The sequence below is a fragment of the Leptinotarsa decemlineata genome, unplaced genomic scaffold (genome assembly GCF_025532065.1).
Source record: "Leptinotarsa decemlineata unplaced genomic scaffold, Ldec_3_MD MMD2_tig00000090_RagTag_RagTag, whole genome shotgun sequence".
Classification (NCBI taxonomy): Eukaryota; Metazoa; Arthropoda; class Insecta; order Coleoptera; family Chrysomelidae; genus Leptinotarsa; species Leptinotarsa decemlineata.
Genome location: NW_027412541.1, coordinates 5,989,437 through 6,009,964, shown reverse-complemented (window position 1 = coordinate 6,009,964; position 20,528 = coordinate 5,989,437). Strand labels below are relative to the sequence as shown.

The 20,528-nt window shown below is 35.9% G+C and overlaps 1 protein-coding gene across 1 annotated transcript in view; it reads left to right on the top strand.

Annotated features, from left to right (window-relative positions):
• dsd (attractin-like protein dsd) overlaps positions 1 to 20,076 on the top strand; it is a 48,061-nt gene extending 27,985 nt beyond the window's left edge. The window contains exon 7 of the mRNA XM_074172401.1: positions 19,850 to 20,076. Within this exon, the coding sequence (XP_074028502.1) occupies positions 19,850 to 19,880 (31 nt within the window). The 3' untranslated portion in view covers positions 19,881 to 20,076. The remainder of the gene's footprint in view (positions 1 to 19,849) is intronic.
• Positions 20,077 to 20,528: the final 452 nt, after the last annotated feature.

The following is a 20,528-nucleotide window of genomic DNA, read 5'->3' as shown; positions in this document are numbered from 1 at the left end:
TAGTTTTGGAACATGCACCAACTTTTGTCAGGAATAAAATTTTCTGAGAAATCGATAATAAAAAAGATTCCCATTTGTTGCACACTTAGTGGACCACACTGTATATTACATAGCTGTCTTGCTAAACCAATTTGGGCAATGTAGGAGTGTTGAGATCCTTTGTTTAGAAGATGAGGTTAAAAAGTGACAAATATCAAAGATTGAAATTTACCTTGGAAATAAAAAAAAAATCTATACATTTTTTAACGCAATTGACAAAACCTTCACCGTTTTCCAAATATTTTGAGACTATTTTCACCACAACATTTTTTTTTACTCATATTCAACGTTATTAAAACTTTAAATGTCACAAGAAGAATATTGAATTACCAAGATGCTGCAGATTTGGTCATACTGCAAAAAAATATAATCATCAATGGAGAGTCTGCTTATATTTTTCCTGTGATCACGACTTCAAAAATGCCAGTTTGAACCAGATTGTTATTATTGTGCCAGTTGCCGTTTTGCAAATGAAAATTATGACGGCCAGTATAATGCAAATCATGCTTCAAATTCTAAGATGCTCTATTTATGTTCAAAAATTCAAAAGGTATAAACAAACCATTGAATATGACGAGCCAAAATTCAAAAGTTAATGAATATTCATTCCTATTTGATTACCCAATTGACCGGCAAAAAATTCTTGGAGTACTAAATCCGAATGCCAGATTCATAAACTTTTTGAATATGGATTTACCATTTTTAAATGAAAAAAACTACACGGCGTGTAGAGACACGTCCGAAGAAGCCATTGTATGGTGAAACACGTGTTGTGTTTTTGTAAAATCGTTCAGTGAAAATCTCACAATGATGTGTTTTTTGAATACGTTCGTTATGGATTTTCATCAAGTATCGGCCAATTCCATCATATAACAACAACTTAGGCATGCATATTAAGAATAACAAAGATGAAAGATCAGTTTCAGAAAAATCAGGAGTGTATCAATTATCATGTGGGTCATGTCCGATGTTTTATATAGGTAAAACTGGAAGAACGTTCAAAGCCTGCATAGAGGAACTCAAAAATCTGTTTAAAATCTGGTTTTCCGTTAATCAGAATGGGAAAATTCATAAGTGGGTATGACTTCGATTCTTCAGCCTATTTAATTTACTACTTTCCTTTTTTGAAGAGATATTATAATTTGGGATAATAGTAAACAAGTTGGGATAATAGTACCTAAACAATAATGAAAGATAATGAAAAAGTAATATAAACTATACTAAAGTGATAGCCACAATAAAATAATTCGGAGCAATGATTCTTTGTTAGGTACATAAAAGACCATGAAACTGATCGTCTCCCTTGAGGGTGGGTAACTTGAATAAAAGAGTTATCACCCGAACAAAGCATGTATCGCAGTTATTTCCTTAGATAATATATACAGTTTAGTTTGTTTTTGAAACACTATATTTGGGGCCTCTTTGATGGTCGATCTGAGGGATGTGTGTTTAGGATGTTTTTATAGCTATTCTTAATAATTATGACTATAGTCATTAAATAACTATTATAGGAAGTCAACTCAGTAGTCAGTATATTAGTATCTCAAGAGTTATCTACTGCGAAAACACTAAATTTAACAACCCTGAACCAGTGGTTTTTCGTAGGATTTATTCATCTGTGATGAATTGATTCGCAATATTCCGCAGTTTAATTGCCTTAAGGCAGTTACGTAATTACGTCCTCGTTGTGAAAGTGAGAGATTCGATCTTCTCGCTCGCGGATTTGTGAGTGATATGCTTCTATTATGTCATAACTATTATTCCTGTGCGCACAATCAGACATGTCATAACCTCAATTGCCTTTACTCGTACCATGGCAACTGTCAAAACCTAGCAATAAAAATAATAAATCTGTTGACAATACTTGATAAAAATACTAATAATTCGACCAGAATTTAGCTATAAACTAATTATGAATTTAAATATGAATAAAAAATTTTATCAACTCATTAAGTGGACATGTAATGAACTATAGTTCATTAGATATTGTCTGAAAGTGAAAGAATTTCAAGAATGCAAACATGCCGGTACACCAAAGAAAACAACATATTCGTCTCAAGCAAGTGGCACTGCAATCCATCCACAAAGTCACTGAGATATTTCTACCCGCTTACCCCTTGAGGACGCCGCTAATGAGTCATTAAAATAGTGACTTGCGACAAAAGACGTCGAAAAACGTCGTCAAAAGAGGCGGCCGACTGTTTTTCCTCATATTGCGTTAAACATAGTATTGATAGGTGATGGACTGAGGATATTATTAAAAATTTTCCAATGATATATTCTGTATGATGCAAAATATCGTGAAAACTAATTTTGTTTGAATATTTTATTTTGAAAAGGACAATTTATATTTGAATAGTTTTTCATTTAGGATTGCAACCTTCTACAGATCTACAAAATAATCAGAATAATAATATGAAAATAAATATGTAGGTATCATCTGATGACGTTTTACAGACTATTCATTTTCTTTTTCCAACCTACTTAAATCAAAACATAATTTGTAGTTATATTTCGTCTTTTGATGTAAATCAATTTGATATTGACACTGATAATATCATGGTCGTAGGTTTGATAATGAAGATGGATAAATTCTTCAAAACGGTGACATATACCTGACAAATTTTTACTTATGACATATAGCAAAGTTGAAGAGCTCCGCTTTCAATATGGTAAGTAGATTAGAAAGGAATATCTTTCATTTGTAACCACTCAGTAGTATCTGCCTTCCTTCAACTCGGTGTCCGCATCCGCAGCTTCTCGACCTGTTTACTGTGGTGATTTGCGTTATCCATTACCTACTACTACGGATCCCTGCGGAAGTTTCACAAGTATGTTTTGAAACCATTTTTCGAATATTGTGGCATCGATTTCTTGATGATAATCCCCATTTTTCTTCGATTCACACAGCATCAATCCATCTTTCACGAATCACTCACTGCTGCCTATGTGAGTGATGATCAGATGATGACCTTTTTCTAACTCAATTTTCAAACTAGTGGACCAATCTTGCATGAAGGCTTGTCTTCCACTTTTGATGTTCTGATCTTGCCAAACTTTCGAGACGGAATGACCTTCTGGTTTTGTTTATTTTTCTAAAATAGTTTCTTCTCCATTCTACAATCTCTAATTTTCTATTAACATGCTCTTTCTATCTTGTTTTCTAAAAGTGAAGTTCAGCTCTTGTGATATCTTTCATAATCCAGTTCTTCTTATATCGGGAAATAAAGTGTTTTCACGAATAACTGAAAGTACTGTTCTTCGTTCTCAGCCTTCGTCGAGAACGGACGTGTTTTTGGGAGCTTCTCAAATTGTTTTTTGTGTGGTATAATTGAAATAGTGAGGTGATAAAGCACATAGAAATAAAGGCATACCTACAAAGGATTATGAAACATATGTTTATACCATTCACTTTATTGTGTGCATTTAATCAATAATTGAAGAACTATTTGATTCGATTTACAATATAATCTGAGCTGTGGTCGTAAAAGTGGAACTCGATAAGAATTTTAACGGAGAAGTTTTCACATGTTGATCTGGCGAAAGGCGATAAGAAAACCTTCGCCAATATATTAACTCTAAGAGCCAGTTTGCACGGATCAACATTCATCGATTTGGATACATTTGGAACAATTTTCGCATGAAGAGGAAAAGTATAGTAGACAATTCAGAGAAACCGACGATATTAAAACCCAGGGGATCATTGAGTAGTACACCGACTGTGAAGGCCAACGATGGAAGGGACAGTCAAGGACATCCTTTACAAACCTAACGAATTTAAACAGAACCTTGAAAGACAGTGAAAAAGACATCGAAGTCAAAGAGGAAGAGCAACTGGAAGAATCATTTACGAAATTTGTCAGAATGGGCAGGGAAACACATCGGAGGCAGATTTGTGGACAACCATGATTGGGTGTATGGTCGAAACCATACAAAATTACTAGATTTTCCGGAAGCAAATACAATTTAACAGGGAAAAGCAAAACGCTGTAAGCGGCAGCTCACAGCAAATTATGAGACTGATTGGGAAGTTAGGAAGCAAGCTCAAGTCACTTGAGATAAAAGAGGGGTATGCTAGAAGGGAAAATCATGGAGTTAGAAAAGAAAGTGAAGGTAGTTGAAAATGAAAGGGAGGGAGAAAATAATAATGTTATCCAATTTGGTACTGAAGAGCCTTAGGGCAAGTGTCTTACGGCGGAACATCGGTGTATACCAGTGAGGGTGACAGTGTTCCATGTGAGTGCAATTTATTACCATTCATTCGAAGTAGAACTCATGTGAATGATATCTGATTCTTATTCCACAACAAATGTTTGAAATACAAACTGAGTAGAGAAAAGTATCTTCTGTGTAATTCAGTGTTCATATAGAAGTATTTGTTTCGAAATAATTTTTTTCTTTCGTGTAATTCAATGTTTATATGAAGCTGTTTCAGGAGGACTTTTTTTCAATTTGTGTCTGAAAGTTACTTCTTTGCATGATCTACACATCCATGTATAGAGTTACTTATTTTCAAATTTATTACTTCCTTCCTTTCTTTGGAAGATTCTCTCATCCCTTTTTTTGTATCAGATGGAGTAGTAGAAAGCCAAAAACTTTCTTTCCCAAAAATTAATCACTCCTAAAAATATAACCCCTTCAATTCGAAAAATTGAATTCATGGGGAATCGTGAAATGTTGGAAGATTTCCAGAAGAAAACGATATCTTACCGAACGGATGTATATACCTATGATTTGTACGTGCTAAAGGCATATTTCTTAACCACAAGATACAGTGGGTTCATAGTTACTTTGTAAGGGCCAGACGAAAAAACTCATTATTATTGATAGCTGAAGACACTCTGCTTATGAAACCCAGTTGATTTTTTTTGAAAAGTCAGCGATACTCTGGGAATGGTATGCTAAAAACAAATTAAAGATGGCCGAAATACTTAACGAATCACGAAGCAACCGAAAGACCTAAGTGATAGAATTGAATTTTCTGATTGGATGTATGGGCCGTAACTTGCCATTTAATTTTAAGAAGAAAAATATCCGCTGGCTTAGGGAAAAATGCGTCGCGGGAAATGGAACGCGGTAGAGTGGGTTAAGGGGGAGTCGAGAGGTGTCCGTCGGTGGTTTTGGGTCGTCGAAAGGTCGAGTTGAGCAAAATTAATTGGAGGTGAATTTTTTTTGTGGGGAGATAAATTTGGAAAACTAATAAAATATTCGAAAGAAAGGGAAAACGAGAGGTCAATCGCGAGTTATTCGAATAGTGTGATATTCGAGGTACGTTTGGGAGTTTGGGGAAAACCCGGTTTTTCCTTCTTCTCTTTTGTGGTTGCCAGTTCAACCAAGTTGAATTTAGTTTTGGTGTCTTGTGTTAAATCAGTAAAACATAAAAGTATCAGCCGCTATCTACAGCTAAACGGAGGAAGAGAGCTATTGGTAAGACATTTTTAGGTTTTTTTCGTCTGGTGGCTAACCATATACTTTTATTGAAATACTGTGGTTGAACATTTATTTGAATAGCTTGTCTCATATAGAGTTGCCGAATAAAGGGCATATTTATGAATATTCAATTGAATGCTGATTGAGCATTCCTTTACAGTCACAAGGTTAATGTGTTCTTTTTGATGGTTTGGTTTTGTTTTGTTTATTCTGTCATTCATATCATATTTGTAACCTTTGTATTTCTTATATATTTTTTTATTATACTTATTAACTTTGAATACGGTGTATTTTTGCCGGTAATTATACTGGTAGGAGAAACAGGGGAAAAAGGGGAACGTAGAGTATATTCATATCTCACATAAATAAGGGAACTCCCTAGGAAAAGTTCATATAAGAGGTATCAATGGCATATCCCGACAAAGCGCCTACAAGGACTTAAGTGAAGAAGTTTTCTATTCTAAAACAGTGCCTATTTGATAAGGAAAAGCTAAGCCAAACCTTTGGAGGGTGATCACTTCTGCAGGCATCATCTAAGATAGTTCTCTAGTATCATTCTCCATTTCTAAATTTCAAATGGTGACAGCGGCTGCTCTAATTTTAAGTTCTGGCTATAGTTTTACCTATCAAAACTGATAAATATAAAGATCAAGGTATTTTCTGTTTTCCTCTATATAAGCCTAGCATTGCGGCTTCGTTTGGGAAATAAATATTCCTATCAGAAAGTATCTTTCGCTTTAATACAGAGTTCAAACCCATCATAGGGGTTACAAAACTGTTTGGTGAAAATTTCACAATAAAGTATTTTTTGAAAATATTTGAAGGTTGTGTTTGTCGGATCCTGTCCCTGATACATACGCCAGCATACTTACCCAATGACTATTATTATTCATGTCGGACAATTGATTGACTTGAACTTCTTATCAACTTCTTATCAGAGAAGATTTTTCTCACGTCGCCCAAACTTTCAGAAGCCAAAAAAACATATATATGTTATTGAACGATTCCATCTCTAACGTCAAGTAGCATTTCAGTACTGATATGATGCAAAGAAGTTCAGACAATTATAAGTTGATCCAATTTTCATAATAATTAGTTTTCACTTGATCAGTCCAGAAGTTATTGAAGGTACGTTAACTAAGTAAATTGTTTTTTGAAGTTAACTCGCACAGGTATGCACTGTGTAACAAAATCCGAAATAATTCGCAACAAGGTAAATTGAAACAACAAGCCAAACAATTTCGGAGCGGCGGAGTTCCCTTTTCATGGTAGACTGGAATATATAGGTAAATAATACGTGTGCAATGATGAGCATCCAAACACAACTTGCCTTCAATTTCATTTTAAATTAAATTTCTGATATATGATTCGTGCAATGGTGTCTGGGTATACATTGAACGGTATCTTCTGTTTATCAATATTCATTTGTTTTACCGAGTTGGAAATTCGAACTTTCAATCATCACATCAGTGACATTTTCAGAATGGGTTTTCATAAAAATTTGAAGCATGCTTGCTATTCGGCGAGAATTTATACAGTTCTAGTAGGAACTAGATCGAAGAACTGAAACATAAGGTCATAAAAATATAAAAACTTCACATATAGTCAGTGGGCATACTTGATGACTGGCTATAAATCAAATCATCTGAAAGAACAATTCGTTCAGGCCAGTCTCAACTCCCTACACTGTAGGTTAATGGACGGACACCTATCAGAAAACAGCTTCTCCCCTGGCTGATACTACGAAGGGCGTTGGATTGTATCTGGCTAGGAAAATCATTGGACTGCCATTAATTAGGATATTTTCAGCTGAGCTATCTGAATTTAGATTCTATTAAAGAAGATATGATGATTAGCATACTCTTTATTATATTCATTTGAACAGCTTATTCACAGTGAGGAGCGATTGCTTTCAAATGATTGAGTCAAAGCTTGAAGTGAGAGGTAGAGGTTGATCAAACAAAATGGGTGATGCTTTCACTCAAATTTTTTGATCAGAAGCAAAACCTACTTTTTGTTTCAACTCGAAAGGATTTGCTTTGTTGTCATTCTTCTACCTGTGATGATAATTTTTTTCTCTGTCTCAATTTTACAATTTCCGAAAAATATGACTAACGTTTGAGAATAAAAAACACATCTACGATAAACGAACAAAATGAAACTTCAGCCACGATTACTTACTACCTCAAGAATATATACCAGGTTGAATTAAAATCTGCAAGGTTTCTGCTGCTATATTTTCTAAGTGGATAGATGTTTAGGCAACGGATGAAGTCTTTGATATCAAGATATCGTATATTAAAACATATCTAATAATAGTTATAATATGATTCAGCTTTGCTTTTGTAATTTTTCAGACTTCCAATCTTGCGAAACCTCCAACTCGAAGTAGGTTGGATTCGTGTAAGAGTGAGAGGTAGTGCAATATGTATGTGTGTATATGAGTGAAAAAAATATGACGTAGTACAGGAAAACAAACATGGCGGTATATCATATTTTTGTTATTAATGATCGTAATCGTCACGTGCACATCAAAAGAAACGAGCAGAGATGACCGGTTTATTTACAAAAAAATTGTGGCATGTCAAAAAGAAACTAACTCATTTATAGGAATGTAAGCTCTCACGGCTGGCGTCAATGTTTTGGTGCCTGGTGGCCGAAGGCTTTACAGAAAACGGCCCAGGTGAAGCTCTCTGGCTTACAGAGACAGGCTTGTCTGGCTATCAGTGGTGCCATCAGTTCCACACCGTCAGCGGCCATGGAGATTCTCCTACATCTACTTCCTCTCCACATTCTTCTGGAGAGAGAGGCTAGATGGACTGCATACAGACTTGTGCACATTGCCAATTGCACAAATCAATTTAATGCAGGGTGCTGTTGGTTGACACTGGAAGTCACAGCATTCTGGAAATGACCTCTGACTTTATGCTTTCAACTGTCAACTACGAAATGCCTTATAAAGTACTATTCCCGAATAGAGAGGACAGGATCCCCCGGGAGAAGGAGATATTAAGAGCAGATAGTTGTTGGTTCGCAGAAGGATAAAAAACACCCTCCGGTTGTGGTGCAGTTGTTTTAGTCGCAGACCCAGGACAGAGATATCAACCTGCCTAGGAACCTATATGACTGTTTCAAGCGGAAATTTTTACGCTATTGAATTGTTTGCGGAGAGCTTGAATAAATACAACCTCATACACAAGACAGTAAAAATATTCTCGGACAGTCAATCGGCGTTGGAAGCTCTTGGCTCATACCGAGCAACGTCTAGATTGGTAGGTAGCAAATTGCCAAAAACGACTCTCCTCGATAGGAAGACTTAACGCACTGTCTCTGGTCTGGATTCCTGGCCATACTGGCCTGTAAGGCAATGAAACTGCTGACTCCCTTGCAAAGGACCAGAACCTGTCATTGGCATCGCTTTAGACTTTGCCAAACAAATATTGAACACCTGGATGGCAAGAAGATTTATGGACTTCTGGCAGAATCTTCCAGGATTGGCTCACTCCAAGGCGTTTATTCACCCTTCGAAGTTGTAGAACTACAGAAGGGATGTTTTACGATGTCTAACCGGCCTTCTTACAGGTCACTGTCATTTGAATCATCACATGCAGAGACTCGGAGTGTCGGAAGATGGTGTGTGTCGCCTCTGTTTGGAAAATGATGAAACTGCATAGCATATATTTTGTGCCTGCCCCGCTGGGGATTGAATCTGGTTTTTGGAATTCGGCAGAGCTGTACTCTTACTATCTGACCTGAAAGACCCCTCACCATAAAAACTAATCAGCTTCGTTAAGAAGCTGGGTTTATTTGGTCGAGTGTGAATAGGTGTGAGCCACAATAAACTCTTGCGGGTTGCGTTGGAGGGTCGAATAGACTCACTCACTTTAGACCTAACGTAACCTAACCTAACCAATGTTTTGGTTGGTTTCCGGGTATCCTTTGGTTATGATCTACAAACGTTTCGACTGCAACTGCGGCAGTCATCTTCAGTGGCGTGGTCGAAGTTCTCTTCTTCACTGACACTGACACGACACGACAAAATCAGGAAACCAACCAAAACACCAAGTCATGTATTCGATACTAATAAACAATAAGTGATGTGCGTGCGTGTGATAGAAGAATTTTGAAACTCGTATGAAGAGCATATGTGAAGTTGCTTGGAGATGTTAAGACAAAATATGAACATTTTATTTTCAACTTTCGACATATCTTTACGTTACATGAAAAAATTACCACTGTTGTTAATGATAAAATCATCGTATTGTACAACAAATTATAAATTCGTAATTCTTATATTGAAGAGGTTTCGAATCCGTCAAAATCAGGTCACTTCCGGATTTTACTTCTGATCGTACGATTTTGTTGAAAATTCTATAATTGAAATCGTCTGAATGTTGAGAAACATAATTGAGCATTTTCTAAAATTACTCGTTTCCAATGATTTCATCTGTAGATCTTCAAAATTATGATATTGAGAAACTAATTTGATATAGCATAGAGAGAATCGCCAATTTGAAGAAAATAATGGGATAATTTGAAATTTGAAGTTGTTGGGTTATGAACAATTATAAGTCAAATTCAATATCACCAGTTAGAATCTTAAACAAACCAGAGAGGCTTAATAGTTTTGAAAATTTTTAGGAATAAGATTCTGAAATTTACAACACATATTTTTACTTTTCATTAGTTCGGACTTCCATTGTCTAATATGATATAAAATGACTTGAAATCTCTGAAGGAATCAATAAAATTAAAAAGATTAGCTAAAAAAGTAACCATGATCAATGGGAAATTTAACTTTATATGTTTTTACCACATTTATTTGTAACTAACGTTACTGCAGTTTCGTCTTACAAGGACATTTTCAAACTTGTACATTTTATAAGTACATAGGTACCTATATAAATTTGAAAATGTTCTTATAGGACGAAAATCCAGTAACGTAAGTTACAAATAAAAGGGATAAAAAACATAGAAAGTTTCATTTCTCATTTCTCATGATATTTTCCTACCACGAAGTAACGGCTACATTCATCAATTTATTGAGCAAAAAACCGAAATTACAATGAAAAAATTGAACAATTAACAAGAAGTGAAAATTAAGATGGAAAGATTTCAAGCCAAGTTACTTCACGACGTTTCGATTGTTTGCATCCACAATCGTCTTCAGGTGATGACATCACCAGTGAGAAGAAAATCGCACAGTCGCTTGCCATGGCGACCCGTCGCTATGCCAGCAATCGGTTTCACGTGCGGCTATAGACCGGCAGCCCGTGACAGAAATTTTGACCCCATTTTTTACCGTCTGCCTTTTTCAGAGGACATATTTACAGCCACAAGCAACAATATTATGCGTTGAACGAATTTTTTTCCCATGTTACACATGCTCAAACATCAACTCTAGTTCGCATAAAAAAACTTTTTCCGTTTTCCGTCTGCCATTCATGCGACTGGAAGGCTAGGTTCCGCAACCCACAAAAAAAATAATTGGCAGACGGTCACATGGTGTTCTGGATAAAGCATGATCTTTTCATTCAACCAAAAAAATGGTTAACTAAAATCAATTTTTTACCGTCTGCCAAGCACAGCGTAGACTAACAGTAGCATGAAATGAACGAATTTTCACAAGGCAGACGGTTTGCCATTGTATTAATAATTCATAGGCATTAGTTAATTAACAATTTTTTTACAGTGTTTATGAAACTTGGTAAGATATAAACTTCAGTATTAAAATTACAGAGAAAAATTAATGGCAGACAATAGACTGTGTTAATATAACTGAAAAATATTTTTAATTTGTTGAAAAAAGTAATAACTTTTACCGACATTTTACCGTCTGCTATTGTTTCCTTGCAATATAGGGCAGATGCACCGTTTGTTGCCATTGCACCCCTTGTGGCCAACCGCGAAAAGATGCTTGAATATTTCTCTTTGGCATAGAAATAGCCAATAACATTTCAGTTCTCCCAATTGTTTGATATTCTGTATCTGTATCTGTAGAGTAGGGAGGGTGAGTGTAAGCCCACGCACTTAGGCCACATGTGACCCATTGTACATCATCCCGAGGAGTTGTCCTCCTAGGTCGTCGTCCATCCTGTCCTTTCCAGGAAGGTGGACAGGTCGCTGGGAGACATCTCCTTTAAATCGGCAGGTGTAGGCCAAGACTCGCCGAACACACACTCTCTTATTGACGATAACTCCGGGCACTCGCACAGGACATGCCTGACAGTCTCATCTTCCTGTTCACACATCCTGCATAGAGGTGTGTCCACTAGCCCCATATTATGTAGGTGTTTCCTTAGCTGACAGTGACCAGTCAGAAATCCTACTGTAAGGCGTAGATTTTTCCTGGTCATCGCCAGATATTTCTTCGGCGCCAGCTTCCCAGGGTCGCCCAAGGTGATCCTGGCAAGATTACATCCTTTGATTTCATCCCATCTCTTTAAAGATTGAGCATGGGTGTAACATTTGACTAGTTCCGCAATTGTCGAAGTCATCAGGCCGTGGGTGCCACTTGGTCCTAAAATTCTTAGTCCAGCCGCTTCCTTGGCAATGCGATTACCTTTACTCCTTTCGTGCCCTTTAACCCACCTCAGGATAATGTTATTATCTACCGAGGCTTTGGCTAAATCTTGGTGGCACTCTAGTGCTAGCCCTGAAGTAACACGGTGTCTGTTCAAGGCTAATAGTGCTTGTCTGCTATCAGTGCAGATTGTTATGTTTTTGCCAGAAATTCTTTTCTTGGTTATTTCTTTTGTGGCGATTGAGATACCAGCCAGTTCTATTTGGACCACGCTGGTATTTCTTCCCATTCCCCATTTAATCCTTAGGCTTAGTGATCTGGAGTACACTCCACATCCTGAACCTTCTTTGGTTTTTGAGCCATCTGTATAAATCCGTATTGCATTTGTAGCAGACTCTGTGTTCTGCTTAATTTGTATTTTGTAGGGTTTATTAAACACAAACCTGGGTTCAATTGCATCACTTGTTGCCTGCAGCAGAGATTGCGCACTAAGCGCTTCCAGCCATAGGCTCAGCCTCAATCGACCCATTCCTACTTCTAGGTTTACACCAGCCGTGTGCAATCGTACCATGGCCATTAACGCAACCTCCTTAACGTACAGATCCAGAGGGGTCAGACCCGTGATCAATTCCATTGCCGTGGTTGGTGTTATTCTCATGGCTCCTGTGATGTTTAAACAAGCCAGTCGCTGTATTTGATATAATTTTTGGATGGCTGTTGCTTGTAGAACTTTCGGTCCCCATGCAATGGCTCCATACGTTAACATAGGTCTTATTATTGCAGTGTAGATCCAGGCGACTACACGGGGTGAAAGGCCCCATGCGCGTCCCACTGTCCTCCGACATTGCTCATAAGCCACGTATGCTCTTTTTGCTCTACTCTGTAGATGAGAGTTCCATGTTAGCTTCTTGTCGAGGATAATACCAAGGTATTTAACCTCTTCAGAGAAGTTTAGTTGGCACCGTTGGCAGATGCACCGTTTGTTGCCATTGCACCCCTTGTGGCCAACCGCGAAAAGATGCTTGAATATTTCTCTTTGGCATAGAAATAGCCAATAACATTTCAGTTCTCCCAATTCTTTGATATTATTCGGACTTTAAATGCGACGTTCTGTGTTTTGCGTACGCAACAGTTCAGTGTAAATTCAGCTTTCGTTTGGTGATGGTGGCATTTCATGTTTTACTTGAGGAATTCGTTAAGAAACATAAGGTAAGTTCAAACAACATTTTGATGAAATTACATGAGACTGATGGTTGTCATAGGTGTTATTTGACTTTTGTTACTCATTCCGAAGTAATTTTAATTGTCACAAGGAGCTTTGTAACCTTTAAATATTTAAATCAACAGTGGCCACAACTTGTGCGCGAATTGGCTGGTCGTTCTGAAAGTAGCCACTTAGTGGCCACAAATGGAACACGAAATCCAGTTGTGGCCACGTGATAGAAAGAGATAATAATTCTCAAACCAACTGCATGAGAAAAGGATAAAGAGATGTTTTCTTTTACAGGAAAAATGACTTCAAGAAAATTATTCCAATACACAGATAATGCCATGAGAGAAGCCTTGGAAGCAGTCAGGGAAGAAAACATGCACGTCGCTACTGCTGCCAAAAAATTTAATGTGCCAAGGACATCTTTAAGAAATAGACTAGAAGGCAAAACGGCTGATGAGTGTAGACGAGTAGGACCTGAATGTGAATTGGGACTGGTTGTAACTTGGATACTTGATTGTGCCGCTAAGGGTTTTCCTATGAATAGAGAAGGCCTAATGTATTCTGTTCGAAGAATAATGTGAGAATGTCAAGTAGATCCAAAAGTTATAAAAAAAACACCAGGAAAAAATGGTTTGAGTCGTTCTTGAAACGTCATCCAGAAAATAGTCGAAAACACGCCGAGTTCATCAACAAAGGAAGAGCAGCAGTTTCCGAAAGTCGCATACGACGTTGGTTTAACGAAACTACAGAACTATTAGGCTTAGACCGTGAAGCATTGAACGATCCGAAACGCATATTTAACATGGATGAGACTGCCATTTTTTTATCTCCCAAAGGTTCACTGGTCCTCGGTCCTATAAGGTCCTATGAGGATAATGTGACAACATTGATGACAGTTGATGCAGAAGGAAAAATTGCACCGCCACTCACAATCTACAAGTTTAAACGATTACCAAAAGTATATGTTACATCCGCTCCTAAAGACTGGGCTGTTGGGATCTCCGATTCAGGATGGATGCAGAGCAAACAATTTTACGAATATTTCGCGAATATTTTCATAAGTTTTTTGGACTCTAATGCAATTCCAAGGCCAGTTATCGTGTTTATGGATGGACACGCTTTCCATTTATCTTTACATCTAAGCAATATATGCCGTACGAATGGTATAATTTTAATTTGCCTACCACCAAACACTACACATTTACACCAAAACATTTACGACGTCGATACGTCTGATAAGGATAATGTGACAACATTGATGACAGTTAATGCAGAAGGAAAAATTGCACCGTCACTCACAATCTACAAGTTTAAACGATTACTAAAAGTATATGTTACATCCGCTCCTAAAGACTGGGTTGTTGGGATCTCCGATTCAGGATGGATGTAGAGCAAACAATTTTACGAATATTTTGCGAATATTTTCATAAGTTTTTTGGACACTAATGCAATTCCAAGGCAAGTTATCGTGTTTATGGATGGACCCGCTTCTCATTTATCTTTACATCTAAGCAATATATGCCGTGCGAATGGTATAATTTTAATTTGCCTACCACCAAACACTACACATTTGATGCAACCATTAGATGTCGCCTTCTTTTATCCCCTGAAGCAAGCCTGAAAAAAAATTACTAAAAAATGGATATATGAGCACGAATGTAGAGCTATCCAGAAAAAGGATATACCTATTGCATTGAACTCAATCCTTACTCAACAAGATTTCTCTCAAACTATAATTTCGGGATTTAGAACATGTGGACTTTATCCATTTGATGAAGATGCTCCAAAATACGAAAAATGCATTAAGAAGGATTAACCAAATGAAGAACAAAATAATGGTGAATATTACTGCTGCGCAATGCAGAAAAGTGGGATACATTATTGGAAATGGCCTGATCCACCGGACCTCCTCTGATATGAAAGGAAGGATATTATTTTGAAAATAAATGAGCCTAATATCATGAATACAAGAGGGGCTTTGTCGGTTCCTGAAATGAAGCAATTCCTATAATAATTTCTTTATTGTGTATATGTATCTGTTTGTAATTTTTGTTGTTTTCAAAGTGAAAATTAAATATTATCACACTTGATTCTGCATTTCACTTATGATATTTAATAAAATATGTATTAAATGATTATTATATAGGTGCCTATCTTCCTATTGTGGCCACACTCAGTGGCCACAACCGGATCTCTTCCTGGCCAGAACTGGTGAAAAGGTGGCTACAACTGGCGAAATTGTATTCAACTAGAATTTTATTGAATCTATCTCTTTTTAATCCGTATACCATATTATTATAACGTATTCCAAAAACACTTTATTGTGAGATTTTCGCTAAATTGTTTTACAAAAACGCAATACGTGTTTCGCCATACAATGGCTTCATCTGGCGTGTCTTTGAAAGACACGCCAGATGAAGCCATTGTATGGCGAAACACGTGTTGCGTTTTTGTAAAACAATTTAGTGAAAATCTCACAATAAAGTGTTTTTGGAATACGTTAGTTATGGATTTTCATCAAGTATCGGCCGATTCCATCATATACCATATTATTATGCCCGTCTTTCAAAATCAACAACATTTACAGTTTCCTTCAATGTGATGAAAGTGAAAAATTGTCATGTAATTAATGGTCTAGCTTTAATCGACGACACCAAACTCCTTAAAGTGGCCACAAACGGTGCATCTGCCCTATATTATTATTAGGTAGACAAATTGTCAATCGGCAGACGAATAGATCGTGTATATACAACTGAAAAATATTTTTTAATTTTCAGAAAGAAACTAATAACTTTGACCAACGTTTTACCGTCTACCGTTGTTTCCTTGCAATATATAATTATTAAGTAGACAAACTGTGTAGATGAGAGTGGTAGACAATTTGTGATGACACGAGTGTCAATGTTACTTCACAATTTGGTTTTAGAAACAATTGCAGATTCATAAATGCCACATAAATCGGCCGGGCTCTTGGCTTTCAGCTTTGCGCTGGTTTAACTGCATTCCATGCCTTAACCGGCTGTTATTTTACACCAGCTTTTTACAAAAAATTCAAAAAACCTTTGTCGATTTTAATGGGCAACGAAAAGTTTAAAAAAGCTTTTGCAGAATTGGCGAATCCTTCTTTGGTTGCCGACACTGCGCCAATAATCGAAGAATTTGTATACCGTATGTATGGAACAACCAAACATATGTTATCCAAAGTCTCATGAATGAAGCGAGAGTTCGAATATTTGAAAGATATTACGGAGTGATAGATGACATGGAGTCTTTTAAGAAACAAGTTACATCGTTTGACGCATCCAATGTACCACCATGTGTCAGAGAGTTACAGCAACAAATATGAAGAGCAGCATATATATCAAACATGTGGACCAATTCTTTTGATAAAATTCCATCTCAATTAGGCCTATTAAATTATGGCTGGTGTCACAATGATAATGGACAGTATACATTTAACTGGTTCGAAGGACCTGCTACGCCTGAACACATTCAAGAAAATTATATTAACATCTGCAGGTACGTCAGTATTTGAGAAATTATGAGAACTCAATGAAATGAAAATTCAGCATGAAAATATCGAAAATACTACCTCACGTAATTGATCGAAATTGAATAAATGTAGTAGCATATGTTCACGTATCATTCACGGTCTATTCGTCTGCCAATTGACAGTTCGTCTATTCAATAATTATATGTTGCAAGAAAACAATGGCAGATGGTAAAACGTTGGTCAAAAGTTATTACGGTTTTTTTGCAAATTAAAAAATATTTTTCAGTTGTATGAACACCGTCCATTCGTCTGCCAATTGATCAATCGTTTACTTAATAATCATATACATATATTGCAAGGAAACAATGGCAGACGGTAAAATGTTGGTAAAGGTTATTAATTTTTTTGCAAGTTCAGTCGCGTCTGCCTGTACTTAAAACATTGCCAATTTGTCTGCCAACAGTTGTCGCAGGACATTTTAATTATGGAACTTTATTACATTCGAGAGGCAGACGGTAAAAAATGTTTCAGTGTCACTGTAAAAAAATTGTTAATTAACTAATGCCTTTAAATTATTCATACAGTGGTAAATCATCTGCCTTGTGAAAATTCGTTCATTTCATGCTATTGTTAGTCTACGCTGTACTTGGCAGACGGTAAAAAATTAATTTTAGTCAAGCATTTTTTTGGTTAAATAAAAAATTCATGCTTCATTCAGAACACCATGTAATCGTCTGCAAATTTTTTTTTTGTGGGTTGCGTAACCTAGCCTTCCGGTCGCATGAATGGCAGACGGTAAAATGTTGGTCAAAGAAACTTTTCTTTAATACAAACTAGAGTTAATGTTTGAGCATGTGTAACATGGGAAAAAATTCATTTAACATATAATAATGTTGCTTGTGGCTGTAAATATGTCCTCTGAAAAAGGCAGACGGTAAAAAATGGGGTCAAAATTTCCGTCACGGGTTCCCGGTCTGTGATGTTTCACATCAAAGTCAAGAGTTTAGTCATTATCCCAGTGAAAAAAACGAAATTCATGTATTGCCCGATTAATTTTATTGTATTGAATTCGATCCTACCTCAGTTTTTGAATTAGTTAGGCATTCTTTTGACTTGTGTCAAAAGAAATTAGAATCATTACAGTTTGAGGCGAGAATTTTATAGTGAATACTGGTTTAGAAAACGTTAACCACTCGAGAAAGCTCAGTGTCAATATATTTTTTTATAATATATTTATTTACTAGAATAAATGACAGAGTTAATTATATGATACATAATAATTTAAGCAGGTAGGTAAATGGTTTTGATGCTATTTTTGTACATAATTTACATAGTATTATATTATGGAATGAAATATAAATGAATAAATATGAGTGATAATTCCCAAAAACACATGCTTGTCGTGGAACAATGAATAATGATAGTAAATAATAAAAGATAAAAGTGTATACGTGTTGACGAAAAATCAATTACCGTATACATACATATACACATCTGCTTAAAAATCTGTTTAGGCATATACACACACATATATATATATATATATATATATATATATATATATATATATATATATATATATATATATATATATATATATATATATACATATATATTGTATTATTTCAGAAATTATTCTTTATATCGATCAGTTGATGGGTGATTGATCTAGGAAGGTGTGAAATCAAATTTTTCTGTTTTTTCTTGAATAGGCTTAGCGAGTGGATTGTTTTCAGTTCACTAGGAACTGCATTGTATACTCTGGGTTTAAGGAAATATGATGAACGTTGGGATATTGTTTTAGAGACGAAAGTCACTGCGAGGTGGTTATCTCCTTTCCGAGTATTATACATATATGTGCACATAGTAATTTTTAGATCCTTCTTTTTTCTGCTTCACTATCAAGGTGTTCAAAAATAATTGTTTAGTATCTACAATATTTGCTAGTTGATAAATTCCATCACTGGAATGTAATCGATCTCTCGAGTATATTATCTTTAGTATCCATTTCTGGAGTACGTCGAGTCCGTTCATTTGAGTATTGTAGGCACCTCCCCAAGCTATTATTCCGTACCTCAATTGTAATTCCACCAGTGCGAAGTATAACATTCTCAAGTATCTTATTTCAAGAAATTAAATGATATGTTTAAACTTTACTATGAGGCTTGTCAATTTGAAAGTGAGCTTTTTTTTGTGAGTGTCTCATTTCATGTGACTATCTAAGTAGACTCCCAAGTATTTTATGTTACTGATTATGGGTATAGTGAAGGTGTTATTATTGTCGGTGATTGATAGATGTGAAATATCCGGAAAATTGTTATTGATGCTTAAAAACGGAAGACATTTTGTCTTATCAAAATTAATCGTGAATAATTTGGAGTCGAACCATTGTTTTTTTTAGAAAATCTTTCTCGACTCTGCCAAATAACTGTTGTCAATTTTCACCAGAATAGAAGATTGCGGTGTCATCCGCGAAGCTGATTATGTGACATTGTATAAATCATTTAGGTATATGTTGAATAAAATGGGGCCCAGTACTGTACCTTATGGGACTCCAAATTCCACAGTTTCAAAGTGATTGAGTCTGCCGTCAATTTTTACGCATTGCATTCTTCTTTCTAGATAACATCAGTTTATATATATTGCCTCTCAACCCTGCACTTTCAATGGGTATCAGTTGATTGAGTTCAATTGATTTTTCTCAATTTGTAGGCAAAATTTATGAATACAAGTTACTGACTAATTGGACTTTCGAGTAGTTTAAATTACGCAGTAACTTTTCGGGTGAACTTTTCAGTTTGCCTTTTACTACATTTCAGGGGATTCTCTATTGATTGAAACAGTATGAAAAAATAGACAGACACTTGTTGAAAATGCACATTTTTCGGTACGTAAAATTTTTGTTCCAAATAAAAATCATTTCAGAATTTCCCGATCGATTTCGAACAAGATAGCTCTCCTGAACTTCCTCACCAATAATTCACCATCTGTGACATTTTTCAGTTGATACATCATGATGATAAAAATATATTGATTTTGCTGAATTCGAAATTAAAAGATATTTCTGTTGATGAAATTTACTCTACTACTTCATGTTCGATTGAAATGCAGTTCTTCCTTATCTGTATTGGAATTTTGTGTACATTTTCAGAGCAATTCCCTGCTCCCAGATCAGGATATAAATCAAATTGTCATGCAGCAGCGTATTCCCGGAAATCGAAACGTAACACGCAAACCACAAACCACAATACGGATGTTGTATCAAACGAGTTTATGGCTGGCTTTTTGATGTCGAATACTGACTTATGATTGGTGATGTTATGACTGGAATTGAATCAATATGTAAAGATTATTAAATACGTTTAATGGTTATATTGACGATTGAGTTCACATCTAATGATTCTCGAACGAAATATGATATTTATTCATAAAGGACACTTAAAGTGTTCTTTATGAATAAAGTTCTTGATCAAAAGTTGGTTATTTCAAAAATATCTAAATGAGATACCGCAATTTCGGTTTCAAGCTTTTGTAGAGAAATTGGAAATCAAGATCATTTCATATATTCGCTGCATCACATCGTTAACATATCACTAGAATATGGAATGTTTCCTGACAAACTGAAAATTGCTAAATTGTTCCAATTTATAAAAAGGGTGATAAAAATTTGTATGAAAACTATAGGGGCATTAGTTTGCTTTCTAGTGTATCAAAAGTATTTGAGTTGAATATCAAAAATCAATTAATTTCCTTCCTTTCTATGAATAACATTCTCTCATCAAACCAACATGAATTCACCAGGAAACAGCTCTATGTGATTTCAGTGAACA